Genomic DNA, 22,598 nt, shown 5'->3' with positions numbered 1-22,598 from the left:
AAATGCACACATAATTCTTGTATGATAAAAAATACATTTAACTTAAAATATATACATTATGTCCAAAGATCTAAAAAAAACTCATTTATGTCCAATAAAGCAGGGTGACAGACACCAGATCAACGCTATATCAATATGGGCGCCACATTAAAAAAAAAAAAAAAATGACACCCCTTTTACAACAGTGCTGGAAAATGTCAACTGCTCAAGAACATCTTGGCGACCACAGAAAGCAGTCATAGAAACTAATAAGGTTTTGTCAGGAACATTAAATGTTTCCGAAAATCCACCTTAAAAATAAATATTTCAAAATTACGAAGAACTGCATCAATAACCATACCTAAAAATTTGAAGAAACTCACCTTTAATTGAAAAATACCAGAAACACCTTTGCAGGCGTCTGCCTTACATTCGGCCTGCACGGAACATGAAAGCCATGTGCCATTACAAAACAGCGATACGAAGATTAAAAATCAAGTTCTAAAAAGTAGATTCTTCTATATTACCTATATTTAAAACATGCCCCTCTTAATGCCAAATACATCTCTTACCTCTTAATGATCACTAATCAATCAGAAGGAAGCAGATGTAGCTTCATCTGACTGCATCAAAAAGTCACGAGAGCATGGTCATTATATTCAGGCCTCCATCCAGTTGGTAAAATGTACACGTGCCAAGTGAGCAAGCATTGCTGGTTTACATTAGACATCAGTTGTCTGATTATTGCAATGAATTCAGACTTTTGTGATGTGTTAATTGCGAGTGCTCTTACTGTGATAATGATGAATTGTGAAATATTGTGCAGACTATATAATGCTCTCAAAAACACCTTGTAGTTTTAAGAATGTAATTGTAATACCAAAGAAGCAGACACAGTTCTGATTGTCCTACAGTCCTTCTAATAAGTGTCTGCCACTATTTAAAGTCTAAAATGTTTTTCCCAAAAAGGAATTCTGCTCAAGTTTTTCTGTCCAGTTCGTCTGCATTTCGGACAAGACAATCCTTTCGACTTGAACACTGCTGAAAAGGTCGCCGTAAAGCATTATTTTTTTGTACCGTTTTGTTACGAAAAGCACAGTAAACTTGACCCTCCAGAGTCTCTCAGAATCAGCCTACAATAAAAGCATGCTAATGCTGGCAACGGCGTCACTGAAGATTGACTATAAACTATTTGCATGAAATCTGACATACAGGCTTCCTCATTTCAACAGGATCAGACTGAAGGACTCTTTTGTGAACCAATCAATCCTAAAATAAAATCAGGAGCACTATCCAGGATCAAGCATTTGTTGGAGGGGCTTTAAATTAAAGTGTTTGGTGTTTAAAATGTGTTTTATCTTTGTATTTTGGCATTAAGAATAACCCCCCAGAAGCCATCACAAACTGTATGTTAGCAAGTAGTCTTACGTTTGAACACCAGATTATCACCTAGCAGACAATTTGGAGCAACCAAAAGTTGAAATCTGATGATGCATTTCCTTATCTGTACATTACCAACCCCTAACAATTATAGTACCTACTAAAGTATAAAATATTCCGTTATTGTAATTGAATTGATTGAAATCATTGAATAAGAGGATAAGAAATGTTTGAGGAATATGAGGATCTGTGGAAATCGTCTCAAGTGTACATTGACCTTAGTTGTTTGTGAATGAGTGTGTGTGGGGGTTTTGTATAGGGCTCAATGTAAGTGAGTAAATTTTGTCTCATGACTTTGGTTATGCTGGTTTCCCTGAGGTTGTTTTGATTGGACCTACAACTGAACTCTTATATTTAATAACAAGACAATTACTCCCTTGGTCTCTGACTTTACCCTCGCGCACGCACGCACGTTCTCTCTCTCTCGCACGCGCGCGCGCGCGCGCGCACACACACACACACACACACACACACACACGCACCAAAGTGAGATATAAACAGCTATGGGTTCATTAGTAGATGATTTGGCCATGACGCATCATTGGACTCCAGGCCTCTACGTCATTAAAAAAAAAAAAATCTTCTTCTGACAGTGAATTTAACTTTATGATTCCTGGCATCTTATCTCTGCAGGAAGTGTTTTCTCTGTTAGAGCAGAGCCTTGTAAACAGATTTATTTGTTAATCCGGGGAGATGATTTATAGATGGATATGATCAAAATTTAGGGTTGATGCATTCACAAATATTCTTACTATAACAATTCAACTGAAGATATTGAATACATTACAATCTGTAAAGTAGCTCTAAACTAACTCTGGTACAATGCATCAAATGACAAAATGTATTTTTTTAATATTCTACACGGTCCCCTAGAAATAAAATGAATGATCGTTCGTTTGTCTTTACACTTACCCTTTTACTTTGTAAGAAAGCTATTGTGGGAACTGGGTGACAGAGAGATACATTTGGTAGATGTCTCCCTCTGATGGTACAAAATGAGTATTGCAACATTTTAACAAATTTGAAGGCTGTCTGGCAGTTTCGGCACTTTCTTTCATAATAAAAAGAAGAATCTCACAGCTCATACAAGAATGGATCACATTATCCTAACCAAACAAACAAACAAACAAAACCCAAACAAAAAGAAGCTGAAATATACACTGTAAAAAGAGATACACATTAACTATTCGATACAATTGAGGCAAGAGATTGCACACATTATTAATTAAATCTAACTTTGTTAAAAGTTGAGTTAATATAGCTCAAATCAGTTGCTAAAGTTGATCAGTTGATTAAATTAAAGCACACAAACAAATGAACCAAATTTAAACAATTTGGCAATAATGATGATACGCCTCTGATATTGTTTTGGGAGACCTTCGCTAAACCCACCTGCCTCCCACACTCATGATGGAGAGCCGGCGGGGAGGACGGAGGTCAAAACTGTAAAGAACTTTTACTTTACTTCAACTTATCACAGTTTACAATAGATACACTATAGATAATAAAAGAACTAAATTCTGCATTTTAAAGCTTTATAATATCAGTACAACTAAGAATACAACTTCATTATTCTGTAGACTACACACAACTGCCTAAAATATGTGTTAAAGGGATACTTCACCCATTTACATGAAGCTGTGTATCATTAGAAACATGGTAGTAGTGTTGAATGGTCGTAACTAACAGAATCAAATGGCTTCAGACCAGTAAGAACATAATAACAGAATAAGTGGAGTAGTGCATCAGACCAGAGTAAACATTATAAACAGAATAAAGTGGAGTAGTGCATCAGACCACTAGTTCACAGCTTTGAGGACAGGAGTGGAGGTAGTTAACCAGTTCGTATGACAGTTATCTGTGCATTTTCTTTTGTCTTATAGTTTTCACTCCTTATTCAATCTGGTGAATAAATCAAAGAACAACTAACTACCTGACTCACTCATCAATAAATGGAGTTTGGCTGACTGTCAAACTATATTAAGAACATAGGGAGGACTGTTACAATAGGCTTCATGTAAGCACATCAGTTATATGAATTGAAAAGCAGAAAAAGGCGCAAAAAAACATGAAGTGCTCGTCAACTGAAAACTGGCTAATTCTATTGAGTTGGATTCATTAAAAATTCTCTTAATTTAGCAAACCAAACCAAACTACACTATCTCTAAAAGAAAGACCTGATGTTTTTGTCCCACGTGGCTATTGTAGAACAATTAAAGCAAACTCAGTCTTCAGAAAGTCTACAGAAGCTGGCCATGTTGAAGAATTAAATGAATCTTTGGCAAACCGAGGGCAACACAAACCTTATCTAAATAAAACAGGTCTGAAATAAAACTTTGCCATTTTCTTGTTGCCATTAAGTGTGTCCAAATATAAGCTACGTGTGAAAAACAAATGTTAGTTCATGCACAGTGGGATCAGTTCCATTGGAGAGAAATTGATGCTTTAGAGGTATTTTGAGAAGAATATTTTATGTGCACTATGGAGTTTTGTTAGAGAAATGTTAAAGTTGGAGCAATTCTGATTCTGTAGTGTACTGTATGTTCAGAACTCAATGCACAAACTATCCTCAGAGATAAATGTGGTCCCTGGAACACTGTTTGAAGATAAAATGCCACACGAGAAGTGATGGTCAGGGTCCGCAACAGTGAAAATGTAACTCTCCTGGTAGCTTAGATCCTAACAGCGTTCAGGGATCCATTTTTTCCTTTCAGATTTTCAAATGTCACTACCAAATCTATATCGTGCAACTTTAAGTTAAGATTAGCCTTCGATATAATTCTGCACTCAAATTTGCCCAAAACTTAAATTATTCAAATATTGTTCTTAATTGATCAACCCATTTATCTCAAATCAGAAATTAATGTTTCCTTTCTTCTGTTGTGTTGACAAAATGACTACAAAACTTCATTAACTTCATTCTTTGGCACAACCAAAGCATCAATTTCATTTATTCATTCAAAAAAGTACAAAAGTTCAGTTCTTCATCATTCGTTGTAATCTAGATACAACCCTTCATCCCTTTGTTACAGGGAGACATTTCACATGGCTCTGAGCATTTAGTGGTATTTTAGGATGCCAAATAAAATCAAGCAATGCCAAAATAAAGGAGTTCTGAAATCTATTTCAACTGTTTTATAAACAGGACTTTAAAAAAAGGTATTCATTTAATCGTTACGGACAATACACTTCCCATTGTTGCATTTGTGGAAAGCAAGTCTCAGTACAATCATCAGTCAGTGTAGCTACATTACATAATGCAGTGTCAGACACACACACACAAACATTAAATTCATAAAAGCAATGTACATTTTGTGGAGTCTTTGGCATTTTCCAAAGGAGTGGAGAAAAATACAGCAGTGACGAGGACATTGAAGAAACACATTCTTAGTCACCTGTTAAACAGAGAATTTCTTTTTTTGACATGCAGCCTTGCAACACTGCATGTGTAACGGAAAAACAAGATCATCTTCAGATAAAACCTGCAGTAGTGCTGGACTTATTTACAGTGCTGTGACAAATTTGGTGCTTCTCACACATGGGCTGTGGTGGTTTTATATAGCCACTGTTTTACATTTGTTCCAAACGAACATATCTTTATAAAATGAGTTTGCCCTCAAACATTAAAGTAACATTATGTCTCATTCTTTTTAAGGTCACACAATGATTCATGTTACACCTCACTCTACTTATCCTTTAATGAATTGGGTCAAAGAAAAGGGAAAATTTGTCCAGTATGGAGCATTTTAAGATTATTCTATTAAATTCCTGCAATTGAGATTTAAAAAGTTGCTTTTATTTGTTTTGGGGTTTTTTATTTACACCTAGGGTGTTTAAAAACTATTTCACAGCACTGCCCCCCCCCCCTTAAAAAGAGTGTTAGCTTTACAAAAGCAATCACATGGCACTGTAAGGAAACACTGTAGCTCAGAAAAACAGTATATACGGTGTATGTTTAGGAGTGCAGGGTCAAGCTAACGCTATTTAGAGTTGGGGGGCAGATAGTAGGGGTGAAACAGTCTCTCCTGTGCGCAGATGTGCAGTGCAGCATGTGTGTGCATCAGTAACCGTGGAAACCGAGAGGTGAAATAGCTGATGAAGCCTTCAGGCAGCTCGCCGAGAGTCTCCTGCACCTCTGGGGGTAACTCATGGTAGTGGTGTTTCTGTAAACGGCAATGTGAACACAAAAAGGTGAAAACATAATGATACTGAAAACCATGTCAATATAAGCATCAACTTCCAGTGTACAAATATGCAAACTGACCTTATTCCTCATGGCTCTCAGCAAATCTCTGACTGAGTTTCCCTTATATGTCCTGAACCGCCTCAAGTCTTGAATGTACACACACAAAAATGGATAACAAAACATTGGTGGTCCTGTAGTTGCAATCAGTGTAGTTTTGTGAAAGTGTATCTGAGTTTCTACAAAATAACCCACTTTTAGTCTCAGGGGTTACTTTTTATGGAAATCAAGTTTTTTTAAGCCAACTTTATTCATTTCCACCAAATCACACCTCTTCCTCTGAACGTTGCAAATGTTGACCAATCAAAAGTGTTCAGTTCAGTTTCATTTTAAAAAGTCCTTGTATTATGTGGAACTACTGTCACATAGCAGAGACTCTTAAGATGGGTAAAACAAAGTCCTCAAGTACCAAGTGAAGCCCCAAATAGCTGCTAAAAGTCCCTTCAAAGGAACCCTGGCTTTTTGTGTTTGTACCTGTCTGAAGCGGCACAGAGATGTGCATTCTCCAGTTAGTTCGAACCACTGATCTTCCAGCTGTCTCCAGTCTGATCACGATTGGACTATCTGCTGGTTCCTTCTCTATGCGGTCACTCACATCCTGAATACACAGAAAAATGCATCTGATGATTGTTTCTGGTGCTAACCCAAAAAGACAAACAGCTAAACAGACTGTATTAAAAAAAAAAAAGAAAAACACACCATACAATGATACGCTCAAAACATTGTTAACATATTTCCTGCTCAAAACGTATCCTAACAGAGGCGGTCTTACTTAGTGTATTCTTGATGAAATGAAAAACACACCTGGAAAAAGAGCAGCTGCTTCTCAGGGCTCCAGAAGAACGGATGTTTGAGCACACAGGCGGTAGAGGGGCGGGACTCGACCTCAGCATGAATCATTTGCTCAATCAGATCCTGCGCTATGACGTCGTCTGTTTAGACAAAGTAACATTGAAGGCACATTAACACCATTATCGATATTATTCATGTGATTTGCTTTGACTGAGCTCATGTTTGTCATGTCTAGGTCATTCAATGCAGGAAAGGGATGTAATGGTGCATTTACAAGCGAAATCTTTCTATTAGATATTTTCGCAGAGGTATTGTGGGATCAAATGCTTCAAATCTTGTGCAAAAAAACCCCCCACATTTATTATGACCCTTCTCACCATGTATATCCTCCATAAAATGTGAGAGTGAATATTCTCCTGACAGGATGTTGACCTGTCTTCTCAATGAATCACCAAAAGGGTGCTGCCCCCTGCTGACCACATAGTAGAACACACAGCCGGCTGAGAAAACGTCCACTGCTGCCGTCTGGAGAGAGAAAACACACAGCCTTGACAACTGAGGAGTGGACTCGCTTCATCATCTTTAAGAAGACTGTATTCATTTCTCAAGAATGGTAGTCTTAGCTTAATAAGTTAGGAACATTGACAGAACAACATTTCCGCTATATTATAAATGTGCATTGTACCGGTTTGTTGCCAGGAGTATCCCGCAGTACTTCAGGAGCTATCCACCCTTCTGTTCCTGGTATTCCTGAGCGCAAAGAGAAACTGCAGCGACCATCTGGTATCTTCTTACAGAGTCCAAAATCAGAAATGAGAGCTCGGACTCGACCCAGCGCACCGGGAACAGAGAGGAGGATGTTTCTGGGCTTCAGGTCACGATGAACTAAACGAGGAGATGATTGAGGGAGAAAAAGGAGGCAGAAATAATAGCTTTTTATCAGTTACGCTGATTTCAAGTAGTCAACTGTTTCCTGGCACTAAGTATTGAGAAACATTACATTTTGTGTGCACATGTTAACATTTTTATATTCTTATTTATATTCTTTATTCAGACCTATGTTAAGTGAGTGGAGATGTGAGAGGCCACACATGGTCTGCTCCAGCAGAGTTATAGGACTCAGCTCTGGAAAGCGAGATGGATCCTCCACGTACTGCAGAGGAATACAAACACACATCAAATCATATCAGTTGTGTTACACAAGGTCTGACTCATTTCAGGAATACTAAGACAACTAAACAGGACTCTTCAGGTCTGACCTGTTGCAGGGTTGCAGCACACAGCTCGATGGCAATGTAAGAGAAGAGGTGGTCTCTCTCTGTGCAGAAATATCGAATGACGTTGGGGTGTGTGTCAGACTCTCTGAGGAGCTGCACCTCACGCTCGGCCACCTCAAAACACTCCGGCAGTATTCTCTTAACCGCGACTTGACGTCCATCAAAGTTACCCCTGCAAAAACAAAGTGTCATAACATACTACAACCGAAGGTGTCGTGGCTTGATGAGAACATACCAGTAAAGCCAAAGATTTGGTCATTTATGCCATAATGCAGGTTCTCCTACAAGCAAATAAAATTGAGACAGTAATAAACATACGCCTACCTGCATGTTACAAGTTGATTTTAAGATATGCACAAAATGTTTGAAACGTGTCTAAAATTAAGCGTTAAAACCACATACAGTACCTGAAGACAAAAGTTCCTGCTGAGCCATGTCCAAGCACTTCAGAGGGAGTGAAGGAGATTTTACCCACAAGCACCTCCTCACTGTTTCCTTCTGAGATACATAGACAAAAAGAACAAGGCAATAAGACATTCATTTATTTAAATAATGAGTACCATCAGAGAATAATGTACACATAAACAGTTCAGTTTCTTACCTTCTGTTGGGTTAAGCCAAGCTGTGCCATTTTTATTGACATCTGGTGTGCTGCTGCAGTGGGAGGGAGGACTCGGTGAAGGGTCAGCACGAGCAGGCAGGGAGTCTGATTATAAAGATATCCAGTTTCATGTGTCTATAGCAAGCATTCCTTAAAACTAATAAAAGGAATTAATAATATTTGTATGATTTTAGACATTTGAATAGTTTTGCGTTTCTCAAAAGCAGTGCATGGCTGCAATAATTTAAAGTAATCCCTCCGGGGAACCCAGCACCACTAAATACAAAAAATGCTGCACTGTAGAGAGCTTGTTTTGCCAGTTACTTACTGTTGGAAAGGTTTGTGTCGGTAGAAATGGTTGTGTCTGAAGAAACCAAGGTCACTGTCTGAGTGTTTGTTTGTGTGTTTGTTCCCCTCAGACGAGACTCCAAGGCCTCCTCCAGCTGCCTTTGAGCTTTAAGCTGCTGCGCTGCTCGCTGCAGAAACAGAGACACACCAGATGTAAGAAGATCCAGTTTGAGGGATAAGTATTGGGAATATTTAGCAGGATAATAAAAATAAAGTTTTTAATTGAGGACAGATTTTGAAAGTTTTCCCCTTGAAAAAAAAAATAAAATAAAAAAAGTGTGGAAAAAAATGAATGAAGTTCAGCATGCCCAACAAAATATAAGACACAGGCTCAAACACAAACAACTGTGACTCATTAAGTGAGCTGATAAATGACGAAAATTATGGTTATTTTACATTTGGTACATTAAACCACCCCTGCAGTCTAGTTTAGTTATCAGCTTGCAATATGTTGACTTCAATAACACTTTACAATAATCTTATAAACACATTTCCATTTTGGCACCTATTATAGCTGCCAAAAACGTTCCACCTCTTCCTCTACTTCTAAATGCCACTACATCAGTGCTGATGCCAGTGTTTTAGCACCACAACTAAACATTAGTCACAGACTAAAAAAACAGCTACGGTGCACACACACACTTACAACAGGGTATGTGAGTGCAAAAGCCAACCATCCTCCCAGCAGAAGAGTCAGAACCGCCAGAGTGATACGATCTTGAGTTATAAAGCCTGGCAGGACAGCTGCCGGTCTTTGCGCCTGCTGAGATTTCTTCCCATACACTCCTTCTCTGTCAGCATCAGTGTCATCTTGGCCACTAGCATCAGTCTGGAACTGAAGGACACGATAACAGGATTAGTACCAATGGAAATACTGTGATTATTCCATTAGTGATATTTTACAACTAAAGTTTAAATTGCTAGCAATAGATGACATCAACACCTCAGGTTATCACTATTTTATCTTAGTCTGATTAGGGGGGTTTGTTATATGACATTAATCCTGGGATTTACAGCCTAGACACACATGTATCTCAGACTCACATAGCGCTTGTGATAGTACGTGGCAGGGGAGATAGGAGAGGAAGGGGAGACGGGTCGTCGAGGGGGGATGACTGCCTCATTAGAGCGCTGCAGGCCGGCTGGGAATTCTCTCAGCATGGTAGTGTGAGCGACCGGGGGGAGCTCGTGATGGCCTAAACCACACAAAATACAGAAACATATTTAAAGATATAAAAAGTAAATGAAGGATATATCTGTTCTGAGGATACTTGAATCTTATGCGATTTTACCTAGCCTACAGCTTTTGAGTTTATGTTGTCAACCATGACATCCATTTAGGGTGGTATGGGAACTGTGTGTGGGCAGTGGGAATAAGTGCTTACCTATGAACAGCCAGTGGTTTTTGTGGCTGTATGTGCTTCCTGGTGGATATCGCACATCGGTGGATGGTGTGATCTCACACTCCCCTCGCTCTCTGACAGTTACCCCAGAAGTGACAGGACCCTCAATTCCAGCCAGCGTTAATCCGCGAGGCTGCAGCGGCAACACAAATGGATCACATAACAGCTAAATTGTAACCGCCTGCATTGTTATCATTACTATCTGACACACTGTAATAACTATCGCTGTGAAGTGCAACAGGAGATATGATCAACACAGATGCAGGACATGGATGTTTCTGGGTGTCTTAACGTTTTTCAGTAAGTTACATATTTCAACTTACCACCAATGAGACCCCATGGTGGACAAGAGAAGTGGAGGCATAGAGGTGAGAGTCCAATTTACCCACATAGAGGGTTGGTCTGAAAGGTAAAAAAAAAGTTTTTTTTTTTCCCTTGAGTTAGTTAAGTGACAAAAACGGACAAGAACTAGATTATTACATAAAATAACAGAAGATCCTCCTTTATTCATCTCACAAACAGAGACATTTACAGTGTTACAGCAGCAATGATAACAGAGGGGAAAAATCACACTGTAACTGGTTCTTTTTTTTTTTTTTTTTTTTTTTTTTTAAAGAACCAGTTACAGCGCTATGGTTGTTAAAGCTGTTATAGTATGAACACTATCTTGCACACAGTGCATACTGTCTAAGGATGGGCATGTTATTGCACAAGTGGTCCCATAAATGATTACTGCAATGCAAAATTAAAAAAAATCAGGTGGCATTTTGGGTCTTTCACATCAATACAGTAAAGCAACTGTATAACAAATTAAAAAAAGAACAGCCAAAGCGGCTCCTGCGATTTCTCTTACACGAGTTGTGTCTGTGCACTGGCCTGCTCCTTCACAAACTGATAGCTCCACTTCAATGTAGAGTGGGCATCTTCCTGGTCGTTGGCAGAGGAGAAGGTGAGGAAGCGAAGAGTCTCCATGGCGAGCGACAAGTGTGGAGCATGTCTTAGTGAATCACCAGAGTACAGGTAAACACCCACAACAGGTGAGCCATAGTTCTGACTCCACAAGACATCACCTGGACAACAATAAAGGTGGACATATTATAATGTCAAGCTCAACATAAAGAAACACTCACACACAAACGAAAAAAAAAAGATATTCATGTAAAAACCACACACCTCCCCCTACCTGACTCTCTGTCAACCGTCACAACCAAACCATCACCGCTCGACACAAGATGAGCCATCTCTGAAAGTGCAACAGACAAGTCAGACAGTGTCATTTTCTGGATTTCTTACGAGATTAAGAGATTTTACAAGTTCTTTTACATACAGTATTTCCTATGTTGAGTCAAGTCCATTTCATAAAACTGCTCATCATAAATCAATGTATGTGGTTATTTATATGAAGCTGAGTATCAAGCTGGAATGTACATTATGTTTCCACACAAACACTGAAAAAAGAGAACATTTTTTGATTTAGGTAGAGGAAACAAAGGATAGAGTCTAGAGCCTGCACACAAACTTACCACTCGGCTACTGAAACCGTATCTATAATGTTTAGATACATTTTTTAAAAGTATCGCATTTCATATAAACTTAAAGGAGTCTAACTAATAATTATCCTGAGAAATCCCTTAAAATCATTATCAGGAAACTGAAACTCTTATTGAAGGCCAGTAAGGACAAAGGCAAAAGCTCATATCCATGTCATCATCTTTTCTCCTTCAGTGAGCATGTCAACAGCCTGGATGCCATCACTGATTCAGATTGAAACTTTCAGAACCAGATTACTGCTATTACAAAGACAGCCTTCAATCATCTGAAGAACGTTCATGACCAAATCTGACACTGAGAAACTGATCCATGCATTCATATCCAGTAGATTAGATCCATGTAATGCCCTCTATGCTGGTCTTAGCTAAAAAAAAAAAAAAACAATAAAAAAAATAATCAATGAACAAATTCAGACTCATCCAAAAAAATGCAGCAGTCATAGTGCAAACTGGGACAACGAAAACAGAACACATTATACCAATTCTGAAAAATCTTCAATGGCTTCCAGTTCAGTACAGAATCAAATCTGTTTGTGACCTGCTCAATGATGAAGCTACAGCCTGGTCGGATCCCTGAGATCGGCAGATATCTAACAGGTGAAAGATCATTCTGGACATTTTAATTAAATCTAACAATGACTTTGTATGTTCATCTTGTATGTAACTTGTAGTTATAGATATTTTTTCAAACTTTCTACATTTTATACAAATTCTCCTCAAATTCATTTTACACACACACACACACACACACACACACACACACACACACACACACACACACACACACACGTATATACATACTTTATAACATGATATTTGCCTTGTTTTTAAAAGCTCTAGCACATAAAAAAGCAGGTTCTGCAAGGCTTTCATCGGTTCATGTTGTAATGTTGTTTAATAACCTGCCCCATCCAGTGTGTGTCTCTGCCAGTGTATGTACAGTGGTGTGTGTGTGAGACGTACTGTAATCTTGTTTCTCGTCATAGGGTGGAGCAGAGTAATCGTTGTATGTAGCATTCCATCGAAGCTCCTGTGTCTTAGTGTCAAACATGGTGACCATGTATTCTGAAAAAAAGCAGATGCATAGATTCACAAGCGGAAACATGTGTGTGTTTGGTTTGTGTGTGTGTGTGTGTGTGTGTTTGTGACATACCTGTGCGTCCAATATAAAGCAGGGGAGTGTTGGGACAGATGGATTCAGAGGCAGATGTGGTTAAACTGGTTTGCTTCTCACCTGTCTCAGGATCCACCACGAACCATACATCCTGCTTTTTACCTTCATGTACACAAAAGACAGACAAAAAGACACACACACACACACACACACACACACACACACACACACACACACACACACACACACACACACACACACACACACACACACACACACACACACTTAGTATCCAATAGCAATGAGGTCATATATAATGAGGTTATGTATAATATCAATTTGAACATGACATTAACTAGAAAAATCCCTCCATGGAAAAAAATAAAAAGATTTCGTATTGTCCCGTTAGAGTTCCGAGGATACACAGGCTACATATTGATCCATTTGTAAATCAGATTAAGCCTGAGCTAGCTGTTGGCTATCCACATGTTTGCTAGTGTCAATGTCATGACAAAAAGGAAAACTAGCGCAAATGATGAAGACCTTTTTGTAATAAGGAGCAGCAACTCAGCTGATTGAATTATTCTGTGTACAAGAGGCAAGGTGTACCAAACACATGCACTTTTTGTATGCATACTAGCAGGGATTTTAAAATACTATTCTGCAGGCCTAGAACAAAAAGCATTGTTCCAATTCCAATTTAAAACACCATTTAGTATGACAGAAGAGATTGAACGTGTCTAAATACATTCATGTCAAATGTAATTTTACAACAAAAAAACATATTTTGGTACAGTTATAGATGGGTAACCCGGGTTGGAGCACAAGCAAGAATTATATGACAAAGTTATACTAAATGTTCTAATCATATTGCATTCAAGCTACATACCCTGTGAGCCAGCGACAGTCATTCATATGGAACAAGAAAAGGTTTGTTATTTGGACAACAGGGTCAGGGTCTCACCTGTATAGAGTATACCGTCAGAGCTCCTGCAGGGTGCTGACTGAACCAGCTCTGGGATAGTAAAGGGCAGTTTCTGCAAATGCATCCAAAACAGGGGTCATTAAATGAAACAGACTAAAAAAAACACACAAATGCACTGCTCTTTTTACCATCAGGCCTTCTTTGTGCTTGCCGCCCAGGATATACAAACTGCCATCGTTCGGGTCTGGGAGGAAACCTGGCCTAAAAGAAAATGTCAAATTGGACCTTTTTTACCTTTCAACCAGTAACCATCTGATCCAGGACACACTTTGTATGTACGCATGTTCATAACTTACTCTGTGAGGTAGACTGGTAACTGAATAATGGGGTCTGCAATAAATCAAAGAGCAATCTCATGAGATTAAGTGAATATGGAATATGGCGTAATGTTGACATGAATGTGTTTGAACCTTCTCTTAGGGTCCACTTGATCTCTCCTGATTGTTTGGAGACAGCATGAAGATTACCATCCAGGGTCGAGACGAACAGGAGGGATTCTGGGAGAGTGACTGACCTGACCCCTTCAACCTGAAGAGTCACCACAAAGAGTTAAGTGACCCTTTTTAGACCAGCTGTCTGACAGGGACTTCAGTCACAGTGTCATGTATCCTACATGACAACGACATGTGATTGTGTGTGTGTGTGTTGGTTTGAGTGGGTGTGTGTGTGTGTGTGTGTGTGTGTGTGTGTGTGTGTGTGTGTGTGTTGGTTTGAGTGGGTGTGTGTGTGTGTGTGTGTGTGTGTGTGTGTGTGTGTGTTGGTTTGAGTGGGTGTGTCAGGGTACCAGTAAAGTATCTCGTCTTTCTGTAGCAGGATATCCTTACACCCCTTACAATGAGCACGTCAGTTTATTTAAGTTTGTTCAGCGCTCCCATATTTACCCACTAACGGATAGCACCTGGAGACAGATCTTTAACTCTGGTTCAAGTACGCCATAGCAAATAAATACTTAGGCCAGACGTGCAGAGAGGCGCGCGCACTCGCAAAAGACGTTTAAACATAAACGCGCGCGCGCACAGGCAGTATTAACTTTCTTCGGGCATTTTGGACTAAACGACCTATCATATCATGGTCTCTTTACTCGAGCCTGAAATAGACACAGAAGTGCAGTGAGATGCCAGTCGTAGAGTTCCCCTCCCTCTCCCAAAAAGCATAAACAAGCAAGAAACAAACAACAAGCAGCAACAGAAACTGACGTTACCAAGTTTACCTGAAATAGTTTGTCTTCCCAGGACAGAAGAAGAAGACAAAGCAGCAGTCGCCTCATGACCCTGAAAACTCTTTCTTTCATGGCTCTGAACAAACGCGAGGACTAAAAGCTATTTAACTAAACAACAGAGGGCGAACCCTCTCTCTCCATTTCCAGAAGCAGAAGTGTCCATTTGTTGGAAAGTTAGCACTGGTCGTTTAACATCATCCAAACCCGCAGCGACGGCGCAAAAACTCTTTAAGACAAGACGAGTTGAAGTGTTATTAACCCACAATCACAGGAACACAACCACAGTCCATATTTCCGTGTTGGGACGGAACCGATGACGTCAGGTGCGAACTGTCAAGCAAAGCGGTAGGCGGGGCTTCACCCTGACTGGCAGCTGAGCCAATAATGCGGAGATATTTCACACATAAGGGGAGGAGCGGTAGAAACGGCTGGAACACGTGGAAAGAGACAACAGGGCAGATGTGAACACAACAAGAGCGACTTTTTTGTGCGATAGAAAGTAGTGGAGGGCGTCATTGTTTGTCCTCTTCACTGTCTGATTCGCAATTCACTTCATTGGTGGAAATTATCTACACACACAGGTACCATATCTCGTTATTATAACTCTATGTAGGCTACATGTAAGAGAGAAATATATATGTGAATTGTACTACACAGATTTAAATTATAATATACATAACATTGTTGCATTGTATCTATGAGATATGTGGGCTACATTAGGTAACTGTTTGACTAACATACTTATATTTACTTTGTGTCAAATATATTTTACTCCTCAATATGATGTATACCTTTAAATAGGTTTCTTTTATTTATTTTACTAATGATATAGTTTAAAGTATTTCTACTTTTTACATTCTTTTGGTTTATACTTTTGTGCATGAAAATGGAGAACAAACAGCCTATATCGTATAAATTGAATGATCGGTATTCACCAGGGATGATCAGAGTCCAAGATATCTGGACTTTAAACCAGAAGATACAAAGCCATTCAAATGTTTTCAAGTTCTTTTCTGGAGAAAGACTGAAACCTCAGATTTTTGCATACAGTTAGCCACTTTTCCATTGTGGTATTCCAAATACTTACAAGTATAGACCAAAATACCTCTTCCCTTTACAAACCATCACATTAAAACAATAAATTCACTCATCTTCTGAAAATTCTTTATTTTTCTGCAACATGTTTCCCTTCAGAAATGTCAGCCAACTGTTGGCCCTGGCCTTGTCCGGCCTATGACTCAAAAAGACATTTCAAAGTACATGGGGAAAACTCACTGGGGGGATGTCAGCAGGTGTGCTTTAGATATGTTTGCTGACCACAAAAATAAAACAATACTGGCAGGCACTTCAGTCATTTGAGGTACACACAAAACAAATAAGACAAACAGCATTATAGACCAGTCTTTAAAGGCATACACAGGTTGTGCACAGATAGGTGAGGTGTGGGCTCTTCACACAGTGCAGTGCCCAGGCCTTTGGCTTGGTGGGGTCTACTGGTGGAGCACACTGTCAGGTTTAGGATATCCAAACAGCTCAAAGTCTGGTTCATACAGTTTGTACAGTTCTCTTTTCACTAAAGTGGGGAACTGCTTAAACCAGTCTCTCTCCCAGCTGGCTGCAGTACGGTTTCGGGCTCCTGAAGGGAAGTGTACAAGATGATCTACCTCTAAAAGCTTCAGTAGGTGCTCTGCGTCTGTTTCCAGGGTTTCTAGTCTCCCAATAAAATCATACTTCACCTGGCAAGGATGGCACAGACGGTACACCTGAAAAACACAGATAGCAAGGAAAGAAAGTTATCGATGGTAAACTACATCAGTTTGTACTCTCTTCTTTGTTTGTTTTTCAACAAAATGTGAAAGTTAAATGGTATTCTCAAAAATATATATGTTCACATGAAAGAATAGACCAGTAGAATAATAATTAATTGCATTTTTTTTTTAAATAAAAGAATACTATTTACTAAATATTAATATTTACCTGTCCCCTCTATATGCATTCACACAAACACTAAGATCATTTTCTTGCCCAAGGACACTTTGGCATGCTGAATGTAGGAGCTGGGATTATACCACCAACATTCCAGTTAAGAGATGACTGACTCTATCACTGAACTACTTGCTGCCCCCAACAAAAAGTAATGCTGGTAGAGTCTTTTAAAATAGACAGGGAAGTGGCATATGACTAAAGGGAAAGTATGCCAATGTGAATCTCTTTAAATCCAACCACCTCAAAAGTAAGGTCAACATTTTATTAGTGTGTGTTTGAGTTCATGCAGCTGCACATCTCACATACCTGCCGCCAGTGTTCGTTAAAGATACTCTCTTTCTCTGTCTCTGGATCCAGCAGGTATTTGATGAACTGCTGAAATGTCGGTTTTATTCCTGCTGCAAATGCCTCAGCTGCTGTCTCTGGCAGACTACCAGAGGAATTACCATAACGACGCAGCATTACTGAGCCAAACTGCCTGTAGAAGTCCTCGTTTGGCCTTAAACACACATGAATACACACACTTTAATTATTCAAGAATGATAAGACTACTCTTTTCACAATTAGCGAAGCACATTCCCCAACTCTTTATACAGGAAACACGCTTAAACACTCACACACCAACTCTCTGTGTATTCCTGCACTAAGACACACACCTTCCAAACTTGTTCCTAAAGGCTGAGATGAGTCGAACAAAGGGGTCCCGTACAAAAAGAAACTTGGTGTAGTGCTGGAGCTTGAGTGCCATTAGGTGGCGCGACAGAGAACCGTAATGGCGCCAAAACCTGTGAAATACAAACAGAAACACAAAGCAGATCTTCCATTTTATTTGTTGTTTGTTTGCTGAAATCCATCTGCTGTCTTTTTTTCTGGTGAGATACTGAACTAGTGAAATAGAGCTGGATTGGTCCTCAAGATGGAAAAAGATTTGTCAGTACAGATGGAAAAACATACACACAAACACAGACAGCTCCCGAGGGGTAGAGAAAGGTCTATCTGTGCTGCAGCACCAAAGCCCCGCCTGTCGTTTCCACTCTCCTTTTCCAAGAGTCAACGCAGTAAATAACTCCATAACCACAGGGATAGTTTCTGCAGTTTCTAATGAATATTAAAATGGAGTTAAAATTACTCTCTAAAAAGTGGAGTATTTCTGAATTATCAACTTTTTTTTTTCATTTTAAACGTAACAAAAACAACAGATTGTCACAGGACTCATTCTTTTGACTGTTTAAAATAAAATAATTCTTGGATTTTTTTTAAAAATTCCGACAAGTCTTTTTCCACACGTTGTAGAAATAGAATATTTTGAAAGAAGAAGATACCATCTGCTTTCATTGCAAAGCAAAGTTGTCTTTTACTTCTGGCTGGACACCCTGATTTAATGGTTGTTTTTTCCTCGGTTATCATTGTGGTAAAGAGGTCAGTTTGTTTGGACTTGATGGGATACATTCTTCACTCTGGTTTCCATGCTGACTTGGTCAGAAGATGTTTCTAGTGAGTTGTTAAACTTTTTTAAAGCAAGTGTTAGTTCCTCTGTGTAGGACATTGGATTGTGATTTTGACTTTGTTTTGCTTTTTTATGTTGAAAGCTCAATTTAAAGACTCTATTCATTGGTTTGCTCTAAAACATTCAAAGTGTAATGTTGCCCAAATCTCGTATAATCAAATGCAGGTGCTCCAATTCATCAAAAAAAAACTATATGGTGGACTGAATATGACGTGGTTACCTCTAAACAAGGTGACTCTGTAAATATCTAGCTCAGATAATGTCTTGATTATTTAAGTATCAGTAAAACTTTCTAAAAAAATAAATGTATTCTTTTCATGTATTATTTATTTTTATAAATGAGCTAATATTCAACATACAAGTAAGTGAAATGAATAACATACAAATGCAATTAAACTTTTTGTCTCTGAATATTTAAATCTATATATTACGTGTATTAAGTGTTTTTTGTGTGTCATACTTGGCAAATGTGAGGTGGAGAGAGGAGTTGTGTACGATGTCAGGAGGTACAGCCTCTGGGTCAGTGTAAGGTTTTCCTGAGGAGGGGGAGATGACAGACTGAGAGAGAACCACCATCACTCTCTTCCAGTTGGTACACGCCACCTGAACCAAAACAACAATGAAAGGAGAGAAAACAGAGAACAAGGTGAGAAGACAACAGCGACTATAAACCTGTGGAGTTGTCTATACTGTAGGCTAATTTCAAAATGCTGCAGGAAATGCTGATGTTCTTGTGTGCTATTTTCCCCAAACAAAACAAAAACAAGGGATGTAGCCAATATGAAATAGACCATTGGTTTCTGAACCCTACTTAACGCTGCCTTTAGAAAAAATTGTTAAATAAATACTTCAATACATTCCTCTTATTAACCACATACGAATACTGCACTAGAAATTTTCTCATATATTGTCTCACTGTCATATTATATTTTAGCTTCTTTGTTGTATGTTTTTCTACTTTTTCTTTGATCTTCTTTTGGGCCTTTTAATGGTTCATTTAAAAAAAATGATTCTCTATCAATCCTATTTTGATTTGATTTTCCTTAAATAAGTGCCTTGTTGCTGAAGTCTGCTGTATAAATAAACTTAATACCTTACTTTGAATAGAAAGAACACTTTGACTGCCTCATCTTGTATTTTTGGAACCGATAGCAAGTGCCCATACTTGTCATCAGATTGGAAATATCTTGTTAGCCTCTATCCTGGCTGACAGGCTGCTGAGGTTTTGTCCTTTCAATCACAGGTAGCCATGGCCTTTTAGTATACCCTGTTTTTATCCCAGATTATTTTCTTACTCTTAAAACAATTATTACATAATTAATAACATAGGCCTAAAGTGCTTAAAAGGACTTGAAAATACTGGAGTCGCCCCCTGTTGGCCATTGAACTTAGTGCAGATTTAATGTGCTTCTGCATTGGCTTTTTTTAAACAGAATGTCACCACCCACAAGTTCACACACACACACACGCAGCAGCTGTACCTTGGGAACATAGCAGTAGATAATTTGGTGAGTGTCATCGACAATCAGGTGATCCAGCTCTCTGTTTGGGATCTGCTCAAATGCCCGAGTCCTACCAGGGAATTCCACTGCATCCTTTCCTGAGCACACATCCATGATCCTCTGCTTCCTCACCTCTTGTTCCCTTTCCTCCTCAGTAGCACTACTTGTTTCCTTCTCCTCATCCTCTCTTATTTCCTCATTCTTCCGTTCTTGTGTTTTCTTCCCTTCATCATTTGTTTGTTCCTCAGCTGCTCCTCCTTTCTCCTCAGGGACCAGTGTTGTATAGGGAGCAGTAGTGTAGCTCTTCAAGGCAAGACTGGTGTTAGCTCTGCTTGTAAACAAAGATCGTGGCTGACGTGTGGTCACCTGAGGGTCAGAATCAGAGTGCAGAGACTCGTGTTTGGGGTCCTGAAGCGGGTAGAGGTTGAAGCCCCCGACGTCATCCCAGTACACGATGATCAGCAGGATCATAAACAAAGACCCAAGAATGAACGCCACTCGGAGACCACGCCATGTTCCCATGGTTACACTAAATCATGAGCGCTGACTGGTAAAGATAAGAGGAGGACGTTATCTCAGCTCCATGGTGGCTGTCTTTGGAGGAAGGAGACGCTTCCTGCTCACCAGTTGAAGCTGAAAGAAACAGGAAATGTGACTAAGACCCCTGTTCCCCTTTCGATGTTTTTTTCAGAAATGGTGATCAAGAAACTACAAAATACAAGAACTAGATACCAAAGAATGTAAAAACAAAGAAGCAGTGCTAAACCAGATTTAGAACTTCTTTAATGGTTTCGTGAGTTAACTGTACTATATTTATACTGCGCTACTTGTACTTCTTCCACATTTTAAACATGATGATTCTACTTATTTATATGATACATTCAGTGTATTATGCATTTTATTTTAAGCATTTCAGCCACTTACAGCTCTGTTAAACAGTATTCTTTGTATTATGCTGTGGTATTCAAACATTATATGCACTTCATAAATCAGTTATATTGGCCATTGTTTGTTCATAAGAACAAATTTGGGGAAGAAAGTTGGCGAGAAATCCAATTGGGCTGGCCTTTGTTCTTTGCGTTGTAATAATGAAGTCACAGCCACTGTGTTAACAAGAAAAGGCAGGCTGTAATGACAGTTTCAAACACACTCAAAAACAAGTTACATTGAGTTGTCATGTTAGTAACTCTTAATGTGACAGGTGCTTTTTTCGCTGAAAACTGGAATGCAAAATGAACAGGTGAGGGAAGGGGGTGTTCATAAATGCCAGCACAGTGAATAAATACACAGCATGAGGGACACGTGGGAGTTGGTATTCTGTTCACAACTGAGCGTCAATAATATTTCGCTGGAGTCATTTTAACCCATTGTTTCCATAACTAATTCACATTCAAATGTAAGCTGCAGGACTTTCACTTTTGCTGTGGTATTTATGTAAACATGGTAATATATTGGTAAAGGACATTACGATCTTTTTTTGGGGGAATCGTTATTTGCTTTTTAAATATGAGTACAATCCTTCAGCGTGTGTCCCGGGGCGTGGGAACCTCACGCTCTGCCCGGGTCGCTCAGCTGTCACGGGGACGTGAACAAACGGGTCTGTGGGGGTGGGAGTTGTTTCAGACCACAGTCTGTTAAGAGGGTTTACCCCACTTATTGTCTGTCCCTTAAAACATCTGCTGTTCGGGATGTGTAGAGGGGGAAAAAATGACGGTTCACAGACAGTGTGTGCAGGTCTGAAGCAGAACAGCAGCCTCCCTTCTTTTGAGGGAGTAGGCTAAATTACCATTTTGACTGTGGTGTTTATTTCCACTAGGTTTTAAATCGTAACTCCACGTTGACTGAAGGGGCCTATTTTGAGGATCCCACAAACTCGACCGTGTCTTGGCACGCGCAGCACACAGACTCAGACGTACACACATACACTATAGACACTATAAAATGGAAATAGACGTTAAAATACTATTTTTGTTTTACTTTTGAATATGGGGTGAGCTATTAATAAGTTGTAGTAATTCATTTGATAAAGGCACTGTGGTTATTAAGTATGGGAGGCATCTATGTTTCAGTTCGGTTAATAATCCTTTTTGTTTGCAGCCAAATCTCCGGTATGAAAACTACAATGCCTTCATGCATACAGTAGCCAACACAGGTAACAATGTGTCCTTTCACCGGGCAGTGCCCCTCTCTCATCTCACTCCTCAACTACAGCACAGGACAAAACCCTTACAAACTTATTCTCCTCTACAGTCTCCACTGCCCTTGTTCTCCACAAACCTCTCGTGCTTCTTTGAGCAGGGAAAAAAAAGCCCGGTTCTGTTCCCTCGGTGCCCTTCACACCGGGAGCATCCCGGCGATAGTTAAGCCCATACTGTCTGAACATGAATCTCTCTGACGAAAATGGAACAAAATGGCCCGGGTGTCATGTTTGGTCTTACCCGGCAGATGAGCTCCATGGTGCAGGGCGGTCAGCCCTTTGTCGCCAACACAGTGACCCTGTCTCTGTCTGTTTCTGTGATACCAGTGATGATGGGACCGGGTGGGCACGACAGAAATGTAGTGGTCTGCGCTCACGCTGAAGCCAAAATCACGCGAGATCTGGGAATCCAGCCACAGATTTTTTTTTTCCACACAGGCTGTCGTTTTACACAC

At 39.5% G+C, this 22,598-nt stretch overlaps 2 protein-coding genes across 2 annotated transcripts; both read right to left on the bottom strand.

Annotated features, from left to right (window-relative positions):
- Window positions 1–4,329: 4,329 nt before the first annotated feature.
- Window positions 4,330–15,302, bottom strand: ern2 (endoplasmic reticulum to nucleus signaling 2). Its single transcript, XM_079333613.1, has 24 exons — window positions 14,943–15,302; window positions 14,143–14,260; window positions 14,029–14,062; window positions 13,861–13,933; window positions 13,712–13,784; window positions 12,787–12,909; window positions 12,597–12,698; window positions 11,267–11,326; window positions 10,937–11,153; window positions 10,407–10,485; window positions 10,066–10,216; window positions 9,725–9,876; window positions 9,327–9,515; window positions 8,661–8,808; window positions 8,333–8,437; window positions 8,139–8,229; window positions 7,714–7,903; window positions 7,511–7,607; window positions 7,140–7,339; window positions 6,832–6,979; window positions 6,467–6,594; window positions 6,137–6,260; window positions 5,684–5,751; window positions 4,330–5,582 (listed from the first exon to the last, which is right to left on the bottom strand). Exons 1-24 carry the CDS (start codon window positions 15,021–15,023, stop codon window positions 5,400–5,402), a joined length of 2,934 nt encoding a protein of 977 aa, XP_079189739.1. The 5' UTR covers window positions 15,024–15,302; the 3' UTR covers window positions 4,330–5,399.
- Window positions 15,303–16,098: 796 nt separating this feature from the next.
- On the bottom strand, window positions 16,099–22,530 carry LOC306820374 (carbohydrate sulfotransferase 12-like). Its single transcript, XM_079338194.1, has 6 exons — window positions 22,385–22,530; window positions 19,926–20,579; window positions 18,905–19,047; window positions 17,594–17,722; window positions 17,244–17,436; window positions 16,099–16,714 (listed from the first exon to the last, which is right to left on the bottom strand). Exons 2-6 carry the CDS (start codon window positions 20,466–20,468, stop codon window positions 16,442–16,444), a joined length of 1,281 nt encoding a protein of 426 aa, XP_079194320.1. The 5' UTR covers window positions 20,469–20,579; window positions 22,385–22,530; the 3' UTR covers window positions 16,099–16,441.
- Window positions 22,531–22,598: the final 68 nt, after the last annotated feature.

The sequence above is a fragment of the Symphodus melops genome (assembly GCF_947650265.1).
Source record: "Symphodus melops genome assembly, chromosome: 2".
Classification (NCBI taxonomy): domain Eukaryota; kingdom Metazoa; phylum Chordata; class Actinopteri; order Labriformes; family Labridae; genus Symphodus; species Symphodus melops.
Note: the sequence above shows the minus strand (reverse complement) of the source record. Positions and strands in the feature narration are given on the sequence as shown.